The 12,836-nt window shown below is 36.3% G+C and overlaps 1 protein-coding gene across 11 annotated transcripts in view; it reads left to right on the top strand.

The window, feature by feature from the left end:
- Window positions 1-12,836, top strand: part of GPC5 (glypican 5) — a 720,327-nt gene that overhangs the window by 285,271 nt on the left and 422,220 nt on the right. Inside the window, exon 7 of one of the 11 annotated variants that reach the window (XM_064504714.1) lies at window positions 9,516-10,117. The exons of the other annotated variants lie outside the window; for them this stretch is intronic. Coding sequence (XP_064360784.1) covers window positions 9,516-9,548 — 33 coding nt within the window. The 3' untranslated portion in view covers window positions 9,549-10,117. Of the gene's footprint in view, window positions 1-9,515; window positions 10,118-12,836 lie in introns of those variants that run through there. 11 annotated transcript variants of the gene reach the window in all.

Genomic DNA, 12,836 nt, shown 5'->3' with positions numbered 1-12,836 from the left:
GGAATTACAGAACAGGGCAAAAAGAGGCCCTTCTCAAAAATGTATTCGGCCTGGGAAACAACCAGGAGGAATTAGAGCTCTACATGCAGATACAGAACTGTGGCACTGTTGGAACAACTGAGATGTGGTGGGACCACTCACCCAACTGGAGTGCTGCAATGTATGGATATGGGCTCTTCAGGAAAAACAGGCAGGGAATAAATGGAGGAGAAGTTGTCATTTATGTGGAGGAGCAGCTTGCAAGTATGGAGCTCATGTATGCAGCAAACAAGCTGATTGGGTGCTTGTGGTGACCCAGTATTAGGGAAGAGGCCAGTGAGAGTGACATCATGGTGGGAAATTGTTACAGGCCACCTGATGAGGGTCAAGAAGCAGACAAATTCTTCTTTAAATAAGTAGAGCAAGTCTATCACAGACCCAGGCTCTTATGAGGGACTTTAGACTCCCTGCCAGCTACTGAAAGGGCAACATGGCAAGACACAAACAGTAAAAAAGATTTATAGAGGGTGTTAGGGATAACTTCTTCATACAGGTGTATTGAGCAACTAGGTGTGACTCACAGCTAGATCTGATATTCACTAACAAGAACTGTCTGGGGTTATGGCAATCAGTGGTAGCCTTGCCTGCAGTCACCATGAAATAGTGGAGTTCAGGATCCTGAGAGGAGTAAGGAAGGAAAGTAGCAGACCCCAGACTTCAAGCAAGCAAACTTCTGCTTATTCAGGAAACTGTTCGGTGGGATCCCATGGGAGGCAGCTCTGAAGGGCAAAGAAGCTCAGGAACGCTGGCAGGTGTTTAAGGACAGGATCCTCTTAGCACAAAAACAGTTCATAATGATACTCAGGAAAACAAATAGAAAAATCAGGAGATTGTATTGGCTATCCTAAACAGGAGACTCATGACAGTGCTCCAATGAAGAAAGACAGCATAGAGGGGGTGGGAACAAGCACAAGCCAAAAGGAGGAATTATTCAGAAACATTACCCTTAGGAAAGCCAAAGCTCCACTGGAGTTGAGCCTTGAAAGGGATATCAAGGACAACGGGAGAAGTTTCTACTGCTACATTATTAGTAAAAGGCTGAACAAGTAAAATCTGGGGCCAGTGCTGAATGGGGAAGGTGATTTAGTGACAGCAGACACAGATAAGACTGAGCTACTCAATGCCTTCCCTGCCTTAACTTTCACTGAAAAGGTCTCCCAGGCATTGAAGGAGGAGCACTATGCACAGAGGACGAGGACTGGTATTACTTGAGAGAACATGATCCATTCAGGTCTGTGGGATGTGATGGGCTGCACACAAGAGTGTTGAGAGAGTTGGCTGATGTCCTTGCAGGGCTGCTCTCTAACATCTTTGGATGGTTGGGGATATCAGAACATGTACACAGTAACTGTAAAAAAAAAAAAAAAAAAAAAAAAAAAAGACAAAAGCTCAACTCAAGGAACTACAGGTTGGTCAACTTCACTTCAGTCTCTGGGAAAATCATGGAACAAGTCATCTTTACCGAGGGTAAACCATGCCTGAAAAACCTGACTGCCTTCTATAATAAAATAACTGGGTATGAGAGCAGTGGATGTCATTTACCTTGACTTTAGCAAAGCTTTTAACACTGTCTCCCATAATACTCTTGTATCCAAGTTAAGATGATACAGTCTGGATGAGTAGATGAGTAAAAAACTGGTTGGATACTATAAAATATTAGATAGGCTTCATAGGTATTGTTCTGGGCTGAAATAAAAAAGAAGTATCAGGGAATACTAGAACTGAAAAAAAAAACTTGAAACAAAATGTTTAGATGTTACATTTATATGCAGCCACAATTATATATATATATTTTTTTTTTGCAAAAAGTGCTGTTTATTTTTTCTCCAATGTTAATGGCAAAAACATTCACAGAATAGAAGAACTTCCTGCTGAGGAGAAGCTTTATACTTTTAGCAGTTTTAATCTAAGTTCAGGATTCTAATTATTTTATCCTTAACTTACTAGTCGCATTTAAAAACATCCACAAATCTAGTCCCTTGACTTCCAGGCCACTAATTTTAAAAACAGATTTGTTTTTTGTTTTCCTGCCTTATCATATCTGTGTCATTCCCTACATGTAGCCTCATGTATAATGTTCTCCATATGATATTCTGACTTTCTTACGACACATGGAAACTCTGGATTGCAGAGAGTCAAGGTAGCGGTTGCTATTTTCTCCACTGAAAAAATCAGAAGAGATGGAAATTTATTTGGTAGTTCAACAGCAATAGAATTCATTATAAAACAGAGAAGGATTTGACTGGTTTGAGGTGAAAAATGTGTTCATTTTAGAAGTGTTCCAGTTTGTCCCTGTAGTGAGTTTGACCTACAGTCTTTAATACTACAGTATATTAGAGCATTCCTCAAGTGAGACACTGTAATGCAGATGTCTGTGTCCTAAATTCATGTGTATATGTGGCATAGCATATTACATGATCCCACATGTAAGATTATGAGCTATTATGATTTCATGAGGAATTAAAATTCTATATTCAGTCATAAATTGTTTACATAATTTGAATGTCATATTTTACAATCTTATTATTGCATTAGCATTAATATATTTTACTTGTTTATTATGATTCTTTACAAGGAAAAAGCTAAGAATTAAAAGTAAAACCCAGGATATTTTCTATTAGCTTACTGCTGGATTTACTAGCACAGTAGCACAGTTTAGAGATATCCTGAAGTCCCAGAGATATTTTTTTTTCAAGTATATTCTCTTTTCTCTCACAGTAATACTGAAAGCAATGCTTTACTCTTACATTATTTCAGGAGGATATGGGGACAAGCAATCCAGAGTAGAATATGAGGAGAGCCTATCATAAGGATCATCTCATTGCTAGCCCCATGTAAGCCCCATGTAAGCCCCATGCTTTCTGTTGGGCTAAGATAAGGTGTTATAGACTACTTTTTCCACCAAATACACATATAGAGGTAATTACTGTCCTCATAGGCCTATACTGCTGTTAAAGTTGGAATACTCTAGAGTACTCTGGCCTAATGATATGTGACTATTTAACAATACTTACAATACTATGTTTTGCCTTATATTATGGTAATAATTTATTTTTAGGGTAAAATTAATGTCTTGGCTTTTTCAGGGAATGCATATACGTTTTCTACTTGTCTACTGTGAACACTTCAGATCTCTAGTCATATTGCTTACAAATGGCCAGGAAATGTCAGTTTCAAATAAAATGAAATTCCTCTCCCCAGGATGTAAACGGATCACTTCTGCTGTGTTTCTAGGCCTTTCTAGTTTGAGGAACGAGAAATACAGTTTAGCATCCAAAATTAGTTTTCCTGCAGTGTGCTATGAAATGAAACCACAATTAATGGATCCTGCACATTTAAAAAAAAATCTCTCAGTGAAGGTGGTAGGGGATTTCAGTGTATGTTTTTTGTCACAAAGACATCAAAAAGGCTAGAAAGCCAAAATCTGTATCTTTTGACCAGTTCTAAAAGGACATGTTTAGAAAACTTTTCTTTTAATGACGGTAAAAATTCTTTTGTAGCTGATTGTTAATATTTCTTTTAACTGGAATTTTGAAATGCATGGCCTTACCAAAGTTTCAGAAATCACTGGGTGCAATTGTATGGACCTTGTATCTTCTTATTTCTCTTTTTCTACAAAAAATGAGCAAAAAGCATACAATGAAAGTATAGTTCTGACTGTTGTCTTTATTCCTTAGACAGCAACTGGATTCTGTTTCTTCTATTTCTATCCTCATGGAATCTTAGGACTCTTAAATTTGTTTAGAAAAGAAAATAGCTGCTTTCCAGTATTCAGGAACTACTATCCTTGAACACTCCTGTGGGTTTATTGGGAATGACTGAGGAAGAGAGAGTATGACAAATGTGTTCTATTTTCTTAAATGGTACTATGTATTTCTTTCTCTCTCTATGTATATGTGTATATAAGTATACATATAGGTAGGTATATATATCTTTATGTCTCTATATACGTGCACCCCAACTACCTTTTCCCATATTTGAAACAGCAAAAATTTATGTCTCCATCATGATAAGCAGTAAACCATACCAGAAGTTATGGTATTATCAACAGCATTATTAGCCTGTAAGAACCTGCTTCTACACACAGCCTTTTTCCAGCACAGTAATCCTATAAAGCTAAAATGTGAAGGCCTTACTTAATTCTCAGTCAATAAAACTTGCATTAAAATCAGTTGGAGTCTGCCCAGTACAAACTGATAAGAACCTAAGAATCTTTTGACCTATGATAAGAGCATTTGCAAGATCAGAGATTTGTGCAAATAGATGCAAAGTTAATTCCCTATTTATTGGCTGGTGCAATGAAGGTATGTAGGAAGGAACACTTGTTTGCTTTTTCCTCTTTTCATTTTCACTTTCATTTTGTATTATCAATTGTAATTGTAATTCCAAAAAAGTACATTTATTTTTCGGTCAATATGTTCAAATACAGATGAATCACAGGAGCACTGTCAGCGTTATACATGAGCTTGCTGTCTTCTGCATCCAAATGACTTTATATAGCTTATGCAATACAGAAACCATGTAGAGGAGAAACAAATCTGTAACCTAGGAACAAGTGTATGTGCTATTGATGACACAGCTTATTGTAGTGTTAAAGGAGGAAGTGACAGAAATATATTCCAGATGTCCCTTTGCTCTGTGAGGGCACAAATGAATCCTATGTTGCAGCAATTAGTCTGTCACCTAGCTGCACTCCTGAATACAATTGATGAGCAAGACCATACCTCCTATGTTTTCAAAACACTTCAGGAAAGTGCTATTCAGGTAAACAAAACTATCTATTCTGTTCACTGAGTGAAAAGCATGTCTGTTTTCCAAATTCCAGGCAGCTCAAAACCCAGATTTTTTTATGTACCTTTGTTCAAACATCTCTACATTTTCTACCAAACAGTTCCCTTCCTGCATGTAGTATGGTAGATTTGTAAAGTTATCAGTATTATTATTGCTTTTGCAATTGTGCACATTCAAATTAAAAAAGAGGAAAATGAAGAAAAGAGGGGTAATTTAGATAGAATTTTGCTTTTTTCACACAGCCAATAGTATTGTGTGGTGTGATGGTGCTAAGCATGGAGTAATGCTTTATTAGAAGGGGTTCCGGGAATCGTCTGCAGCATGGGGTGGTAAAAAGTGCTATGATAGCAGAGCATTTATGGCATTCTGGGAATGAAGGACTGTGGGTAATGTACCTGGTAACATGTGGTCCACAAAAAAGTATTTAAAAACTCTATTAATTTCCTCAGAAAGGAGGCAAAAAATAAAGAGAAGGAAACAATCTTACTGCCTTAAACTGTGGAAAAAACAAGCAGGAAATATTTTACCATTTGCTTTCCAAGAATGAAAATATTTGAAGGGTTTTTCTTTGTTTTTTAAATCTTTTAGCTTAATAAGATTTGTGAAGCATTATAACCTCTGTACATTCCAGCTTATTGATGTTTCCTGAAGGAGCCTCTGTCAGATGGCAGAATTTATAATCTTCCTTTGGAATGTCACCATTTCAATGAAATGTTGTTATTTCAAAAACACCTTGCTTGAGTTGATGCCTGATACAGTACCTTTCCATATTGTTTCAAGTGTATATAAAAAATGTGAGCTATCACACAATGGTTAATACAGATGTTCCATATGATTACTATGCTTTAAAGAGAAAATATCTCCAAAATTCAGTGCAGAATTTCTCCATGAGAATTTTTTCTTATTAAGAATATTTGCCAAGGGGCTTCTGAAAAGTTTCTTACCAAGAAAATATTTTTCTCTGAGAAATATATTCTCCTTACAAAATTTTCCATACCCCCCTAACTGTTCTGTGCTTATTCCTAACAAAGCAGACTTTAGACTACTGATCTCTCACATTTCTACAATGATATATATCCCCAAATTGAATTACATAATAAAAGTGTTTTTTTAACAAATTCAAGAGAAAGCTATCTTGGATATTATGTTTTCCACATGGCCCTCAAGAGAAAATATTGTGCCAATAGAGAAAAAAAAAAAGTTTCATTTTTCCATACATCCAAACCAAAAGCATTTTTGGCGAGCTCTCCATAGCCTTCATGGAACAATTAACAGGATTTTTTTTTTTTTTTACAGTCATTGGAGACTCCTAGTCAAAGTAAAGTTTAGCCAGAACTTTGGAGGATACATGTAGTATATGTTTGTGGAATAATTATATCTTTTTCCTGAAGAAGAAATTGGCTTACTTTAACGTACCCCATTTTTAAAAAGAGTAGTACAGTCTTGTGTGTTTGTGTATGTGTCTGAGGCACTTTATGAATCTGCTATATCTTTTCAGCTAACACAGCTTCTTTTAGCTTTGGCAGTAGAGTTCTTTCCAGTGTGCTAAACCCAAGCTTTTTAGATTTAGCTCTGCACATCCAACATCCTCAGCTAACATTGTAAAAAATCACAGCTAGCTGGTTTTATTGCCAGAGTGTGGGGAAGGACAATTATAAGAAAACAGTGTCTCTCTCTTTCTTTGAAAAGATCACTTCTAGGGTAAGTGAAAGAAATTACTGTGATGAAAGCACTGAAATAGAGCAAACTGCTGTAGAACCTGAATTTCAAACTCATCAGGCACAGATCAACTGATGCTGTTGTTCCCTCCTTTTTGAGTAGCAGACACTGGTGTGGTTCTCTCTCCTGCTACACTGGACTTGGTCATTGCCACTCCCAGATGCTGGTGATATCACCTGGCAGGTGTTTAGAAATTCGTATATAGGTCTAGATTTTCAACTATCCCTCTCAACTGGTATTGTTCCAGTGAGGATGGCAGTTTCTCTCCCCTATCCACAAGATATTGTATAGAATTATTCCCCACAGGAAGGAACCTGGAGGCCTCACAGCTGCTTCTCCATTTATTCCAAGGTTCATTGTGTAGCACTGAGCAGAGCATTCGCTACAGGTTTGGCAGTGCCATAAAGGCATCTGTGTTCACATCTGCATTCATACTCAAGGCAGCAGCAATACAGGTAGCACTTAACGCACGTTTTGAAGGAAACTTTTTATTTTAAATAGGATGTATAGAATTTGGTGGAGTTATTCATGCTTATTCAGGAAAGCTACCCAGAATACTTTTTCTTATTTATTTTGCACAATGTTCCGCCTCCCAGTCTCTTATACCTCTAGTTCTTTGTCTTTCCCAGTTTCTTGTTTATTATGACTGCTTTATACCTCCCACTACATTTTTTTCAGTCAAGATTTCACTGTATGTAGAGGGAATATAGAAGATGATATGGTGACAGTATACAGAGATAAGCATTCAGGTCAGCTGCGTAAGAAAAACTGGGCGAAAATCAGAGCTGCTTTAGAGAACAATGCTGTTCTCATATTAGTGTGTCTGCTATTACTGTGGAAACTTTTAATTTCAGAAAAAAATTACAGACAGACCGTATTCAATTTATTTTCATGCTGGGTGTCTTTTGAAAGGCAGCATTGTAGTGGAGCTACTTCTGAGAGGAATTAAATGGATGTTGCTATTAAGTAGAGGAAATCTCATCCCATCCCAAGAGTGCGCCGGTTAACTTTAGTAAACTATGCTGGCATGGTTTACTGATCCTGCCTCAACAGAGACTGCTCATTGCTTTGCAGACCTTTGGTATACTTCAGGTAGCATTATTCTAACGGTAATATATTAGTGTCTATTATCAATATTATATCATGTTTATCAACATTATACCACCATCCCTAAAACAGATTTGCATTTATATCAAGAGTCAACAAAGTTTTGGTCACATTTTATCAAAGGAATGAGTTTCGGCTATAAAATGACATTGGCCACCCCTATGTACAATAATGTTTGAGTTTCTTGGCTCCTGTTACAAGCCTCTGCACAAGAATTATGGCATATGCAACAAGCAGATATATTCTCAGATAGTCATATGTTTCTACCAATGAATTAGCAGAAGCAAAAACATACATTTAGTTTGTGCATAAGGGATTTTAGCCAGAGTAAATGAATCAGAGTTTTAATTCACTTGGGTTCAAATTCATTTAGACCTGTCATATTGAACAAAAGAAAATTGTCAACCATAAAGGAGCAGTCAGGCATGATATTAAACAGCTGAACTTGCCAAAATAATCAGCATGTAGTTATGAAGTTGCATTCAGTACATAACTGCTTTACAGTTATTGCTATTATGTTTGATTTTTATATGCTTTAGATAAATTGATGTAGGCTGTTTTGTTTTGTTTTACCTTTAGTTGTACAATCATCATGAAATGTAACCTTTACTTAGACAGCTTTTGCCAAGCAAGTTAGAGTATTGTTAATTGTTTGAAATTTTTCCTGTTTTAATAGTTCCCCCTTTTCCCCCAAAGGCATACTGATAGAAGGATGCCCTTTTGTTATTTTTTGATGAATAAGGCCAGTAGATAACATGTTTATAACCACTTTTTCTGGGCTTTGCACTTGCTTGTCATAAAGCTGTATTTCTTTGTTGAATTTTCCAACAAACTAAAATGTACAAGTCCTACAAGTGCATGTGCAACTCAAAATGAGCACAGTATTCTATGTAGCTGTATCAAAAAGAGTTCAGTTCTAGGTTGTTTATTACTGTTCTTTTTTGATCTTAGTGCCCTGCTAAAACCTTAACCTTAGAGTTTTCATTTTAGTATCATACTGAGAATTCCATGAACAGGCAAATATTAATAGTAGATTACTTCATGAATGGTGAAAGACTTCAGTTCCAGGCCATGTATCTTCCTGTCAATACTGTTTACAGCATGTTGTGCTCTGCCTCATCAGAATAAAGGACAGCTTATGTAATATTAATAAGCAGCCCATTTATAGATAGGAAGTTGGTAATCTTTGAATATTAATTGGAATCATTCTAAAGGAACAGTTATAAAACAGACAAATAGAAAAGATTCCTTCCTGAGTGTGTTGAATAGCACATTATTTTTGGACTATAAATTATTTACATAGAATTGCTACTTAGAACCCAGGAATCTTTTATCTTTCAGTCCTTGTTTTAAACCTAATCCACAAAATGACATCTAACTTCACATTTTCCCTGGAGCTTGACAGTCATGAAAGCACAGCCATTTTTAGGCAGATGTTTGCAGCTGATAAGATGCGTTACAGCATGGACCATTAGCTGAACTGTTGTGTAAGTCGTTAAAGATTCGGGTTGTTTAACAAATTGATATCTATGCAGAAAACAAAATACAGAGAAGGTCTATGGAATGCTGCAGTAGTTCTTATTGACAGTCTCAGAGATCAAAAAGAAGCGGTACACTGGGCAGGGTATGAACAGAATGACAATGGGGCATGTTTCAAACTGAGCTTGAAACTGAATGAAGTAGATCATACATTCGAGTAATACACCCCCCACTACAACTCCCAAGTATGCTGAAGCTGAATTTTTTCTGCCCTGTCTCATCTATTGCTGTCATATTTAAATGAATTAAAGTGTAACTTAAGCTTTGCAGGGAAGCCTGTTCTAAAATCATCATGTGATCCTTGTGTGTGTGTGTTACAGGTAATTCACAACCACCCAGGAAGAACTGCATGACTCAAAAAAAAAAAGAAAAAAAGCCTTAAATATAACTATTACAAGTGGAAGGATGGATAAAAATAATTAAAGAACTAAGCGGAGGAGAAAGACAGAGAATAGAGGGTCCGGAAAAATAAAAAGATGAACAGAGGTGAAAAAGATTCAGTAAAACATAGATAAAAAGTGTGGCAAGACAGAACAGAAGATCTAAAGAAAAGAGCAAGGGAAATATGAAATAAATGCTAGTAAATATTTAATGGGATAAACAAACAGGAAGAAAAAAATGGAAGATACTATATGCCTCAGAAAGAAAGAAAGAAAGGGATGGGGCTCAAAAAGAAACTGTCAAGAGAGGAAGGAAATAAAACAAAGGAATACATAATACGTTTGTGTGTGTGCATGCCTAAAGAGATGAGAAATTTCCTAGTAAAATGCAGGCTGTGCATATGCATATCACTTCATGCCCTCAGCTGTGCCTGTATATAGTTTTAAGCTTTTAATGTCCTCATTCGTGCGTCTATCAGACCTCAGCGATAAATTTGTTCTGCCAAATGTTTTGCCAGATCAAGTTCTCTTCCGATACTGGCATTTTTAGATTAGCAATGGTATTGAAAAGTATATCTTAAAGTATAGTTGCAAGATGACACGTGTATGTATATACATATTTTCAATAGCAATCAAACTTGTGCAGAATGTGACTGGTTAGGAAATTAAAAAATAGCAGCATTTGGACAAGGGAACAAATGGAAATTATTTCCTTGCAATTGTAGATTAGTGAGGTCATTATGGAAGTCATTCAAAGCTCAGCAAAATCAATCTGAACCTTCCTGTTTATTCTTCCGGGCTTTGGACTGGAGCCTGTGTCTGGTAAATAATATATGTTAGCTCTGGACTTACTCTTTTCTTATCTTTTAACATTGTATAGTTTTGCTTCCTTGTCTTTTTGCTACTAGAGTCAATTATTATAGATAAGGGCATAGATATATACCTTATATTACCTTATGTTGGTTAAACATTCTTTAATGCTGACAGCATTCATTAAAAACACTGCAAATTTTACTACTACTTTCCATGGGAGCAGAACTAAACCCTTATGCTAGTGCTATGAAGACTATTTACTGTAAAAGAAAAGTATTTTTTAAATGATATATGTTTAGCAGGTTGTTTTGTTGTTACTTAGAAGCAATCAAAATACTAATTCTAGAGAGCAAACATGAGTAACGCACAGGCAGGTGTGGGGCTAAGGACAGAGTTCAGTTCAGGGTTGCAGAACAGTATTAATTTTTTTCCCTGTCTTTTCAAAACTGGCTATTCTGACTGGTGCAAACATATAAGTTTCATCCAACCTTACATTCTCCTCCTCCCCACACTGTTTTTATTCTACATGACATGGCAAACCTCCTTTAGGCTGCCTTCTGGCTGCCTGCCTGCCTCACTATCTTTTCTGAGGGAATTCTTCCTCAGTTAAAAATGATACTCACATTTTATACCCTTCACATTGCTGCAGTTCATTTACCCAACATAAAAGTTTATCAGTCAGGCAATCTAGTTAAAGAAGTGTGCTGTGTTTGCTGATTCTCTCCTAGCTCCCAGATTTCTCCGAACGTCTTTTCTGGCTTTCACTGATGTCAAAGGCAAAACTATTAATCTCAGTCATGCAACACTCAGTTCTAAATAACTGCATTAATGAGTAATTAAGTGGTTGGGGAAGTTCCCTATACATTTTTAAAGATTTTTAATATAATTTGCTGTTTTAAAGTAATTTGGTAGCTCAAATAGCTTTCAAACAAGTGGTCGTGTTAGACAGCTAATTTCTGTAGCAAGCCTCTTAAGGAAGTGCACACATGAACTTTTCGTCTAAAACATCATTCTTCTTGAAAATTTCAAAAGAAGAAAATGAAGCATCATTATCAGATGCAGAGTAATATAGTTGTGAATGCAGTTCATAAAAACTGCCTTTCACTAGATAATACATAAGCCTATATGGCTGCATTAATTTTATTTGCATTTAAAAAAACTTACACAAGTTTTAGTATATTTTCCTACAGATTTCAAGATTGATGACTGAGCATTTCATTGTGTAACTGACAGGGGCTGTACACTAGAGGCTATATGTCAGGAATTAATTGTCACTTTGCAAGCAAATGAGATAACAGTCGGGCTTGCACAAAAATTACACTGTCTTAAAAAAATAAATGATTCCTTGGAAAGCAGAAATGAACTGATAACCAGGCAGCTAGACATTAGTGTAAAGAAATAAGCTTCTTGAAATCTCTCTGCACACCCAAAGAGAATTTTAATAAGATATCACTAGGTTCAGTAACAGAAAATCAGCCACCAAAAGAATATAATCTGCCAGGGTGATCATCTTAGTCCTGATCATGTCTAGAGAAAAGCTGTGGGAATTTTTCACAGCTTTTCTTGTCCCCTCTTTTAAAAACATAATTGAAAAGAGAGTATGTCGCTTAGCTATACTAGAGCAAGACTATTTACAAGTTTCCATTCATTGGAATTTTTATCACTCTAGCAAAGGGGATACTGGCAAAAAGTCACAAGCATTGCTAGTAGTAGGAAAACGGATCTTTCAGAAGAAAGTTAGAAATGTTTGAAAAAAGGTTGTTTGTAGATAAAAGAAAATTTGCTTTGGTTAACATCTGCAATGTCAGCATGTAAACCAGCTTAGAAATCAGTATGACTCCATGACTACAGGAGCTATTATGGGCCAGAGTTAGTCTCACTGGTTGTGGAAATATAAACCTTTCCCCTTATTTGATATAGTTTTAAGAAGACCTTCAGCTAGTTGTACAGCTAGTTGACTGAAACAATAGCAGCCTTTCCCTCAAACCCAGGATGGTGTCACCAACCAAAATAAAGGCATATGCTTGCACTTGTGGAGGAAAATTTTCATTGACCATTGTTTTATGAAACTTAATATTTCCCATGAAAGAACAAAAGGACTGCAGAAAAGGAGAGAAAAGGTAGTGAGACGGTAATACAGAGAAAGCTCGAGAAGAAAGATTTTGGACCAAGTGTTCGCTGAAAGAGATTTGATACTAAATAGAGAGATTGTCTCCTTTCGGTCCTGTTTTGTCCAGGGAAAAAGAGCTCTGTATATTCTTTGTAAATAAATGTGTTTCAATAGGAACGATTTGACTCCACACAGTCCCAAACTTTGGCTAATCAGTTAGGTCAAAAAGGAGAGTGCTGATGACGACATTAGGATTCAGTTTCCACAAAGACAGTGCATGAACTTATACATTCCTGACCACAGTGAAACAGAAAATGGAGATGCTCACAGAATTCACA

Source organism: Dromaius novaehollandiae, chromosome 1 (assembly GCF_036370855.1).
Source record: "Dromaius novaehollandiae isolate bDroNov1 chromosome 1, bDroNov1.hap1, whole genome shotgun sequence".
NCBI lineage: Eukaryota > Metazoa > Chordata > Aves > Casuariiformes > Dromaiidae > Dromaius > Dromaius novaehollandiae.
Note: the sequence above shows the minus strand (reverse complement) of the source record. Positions and strands in the feature narration are given on the sequence as shown.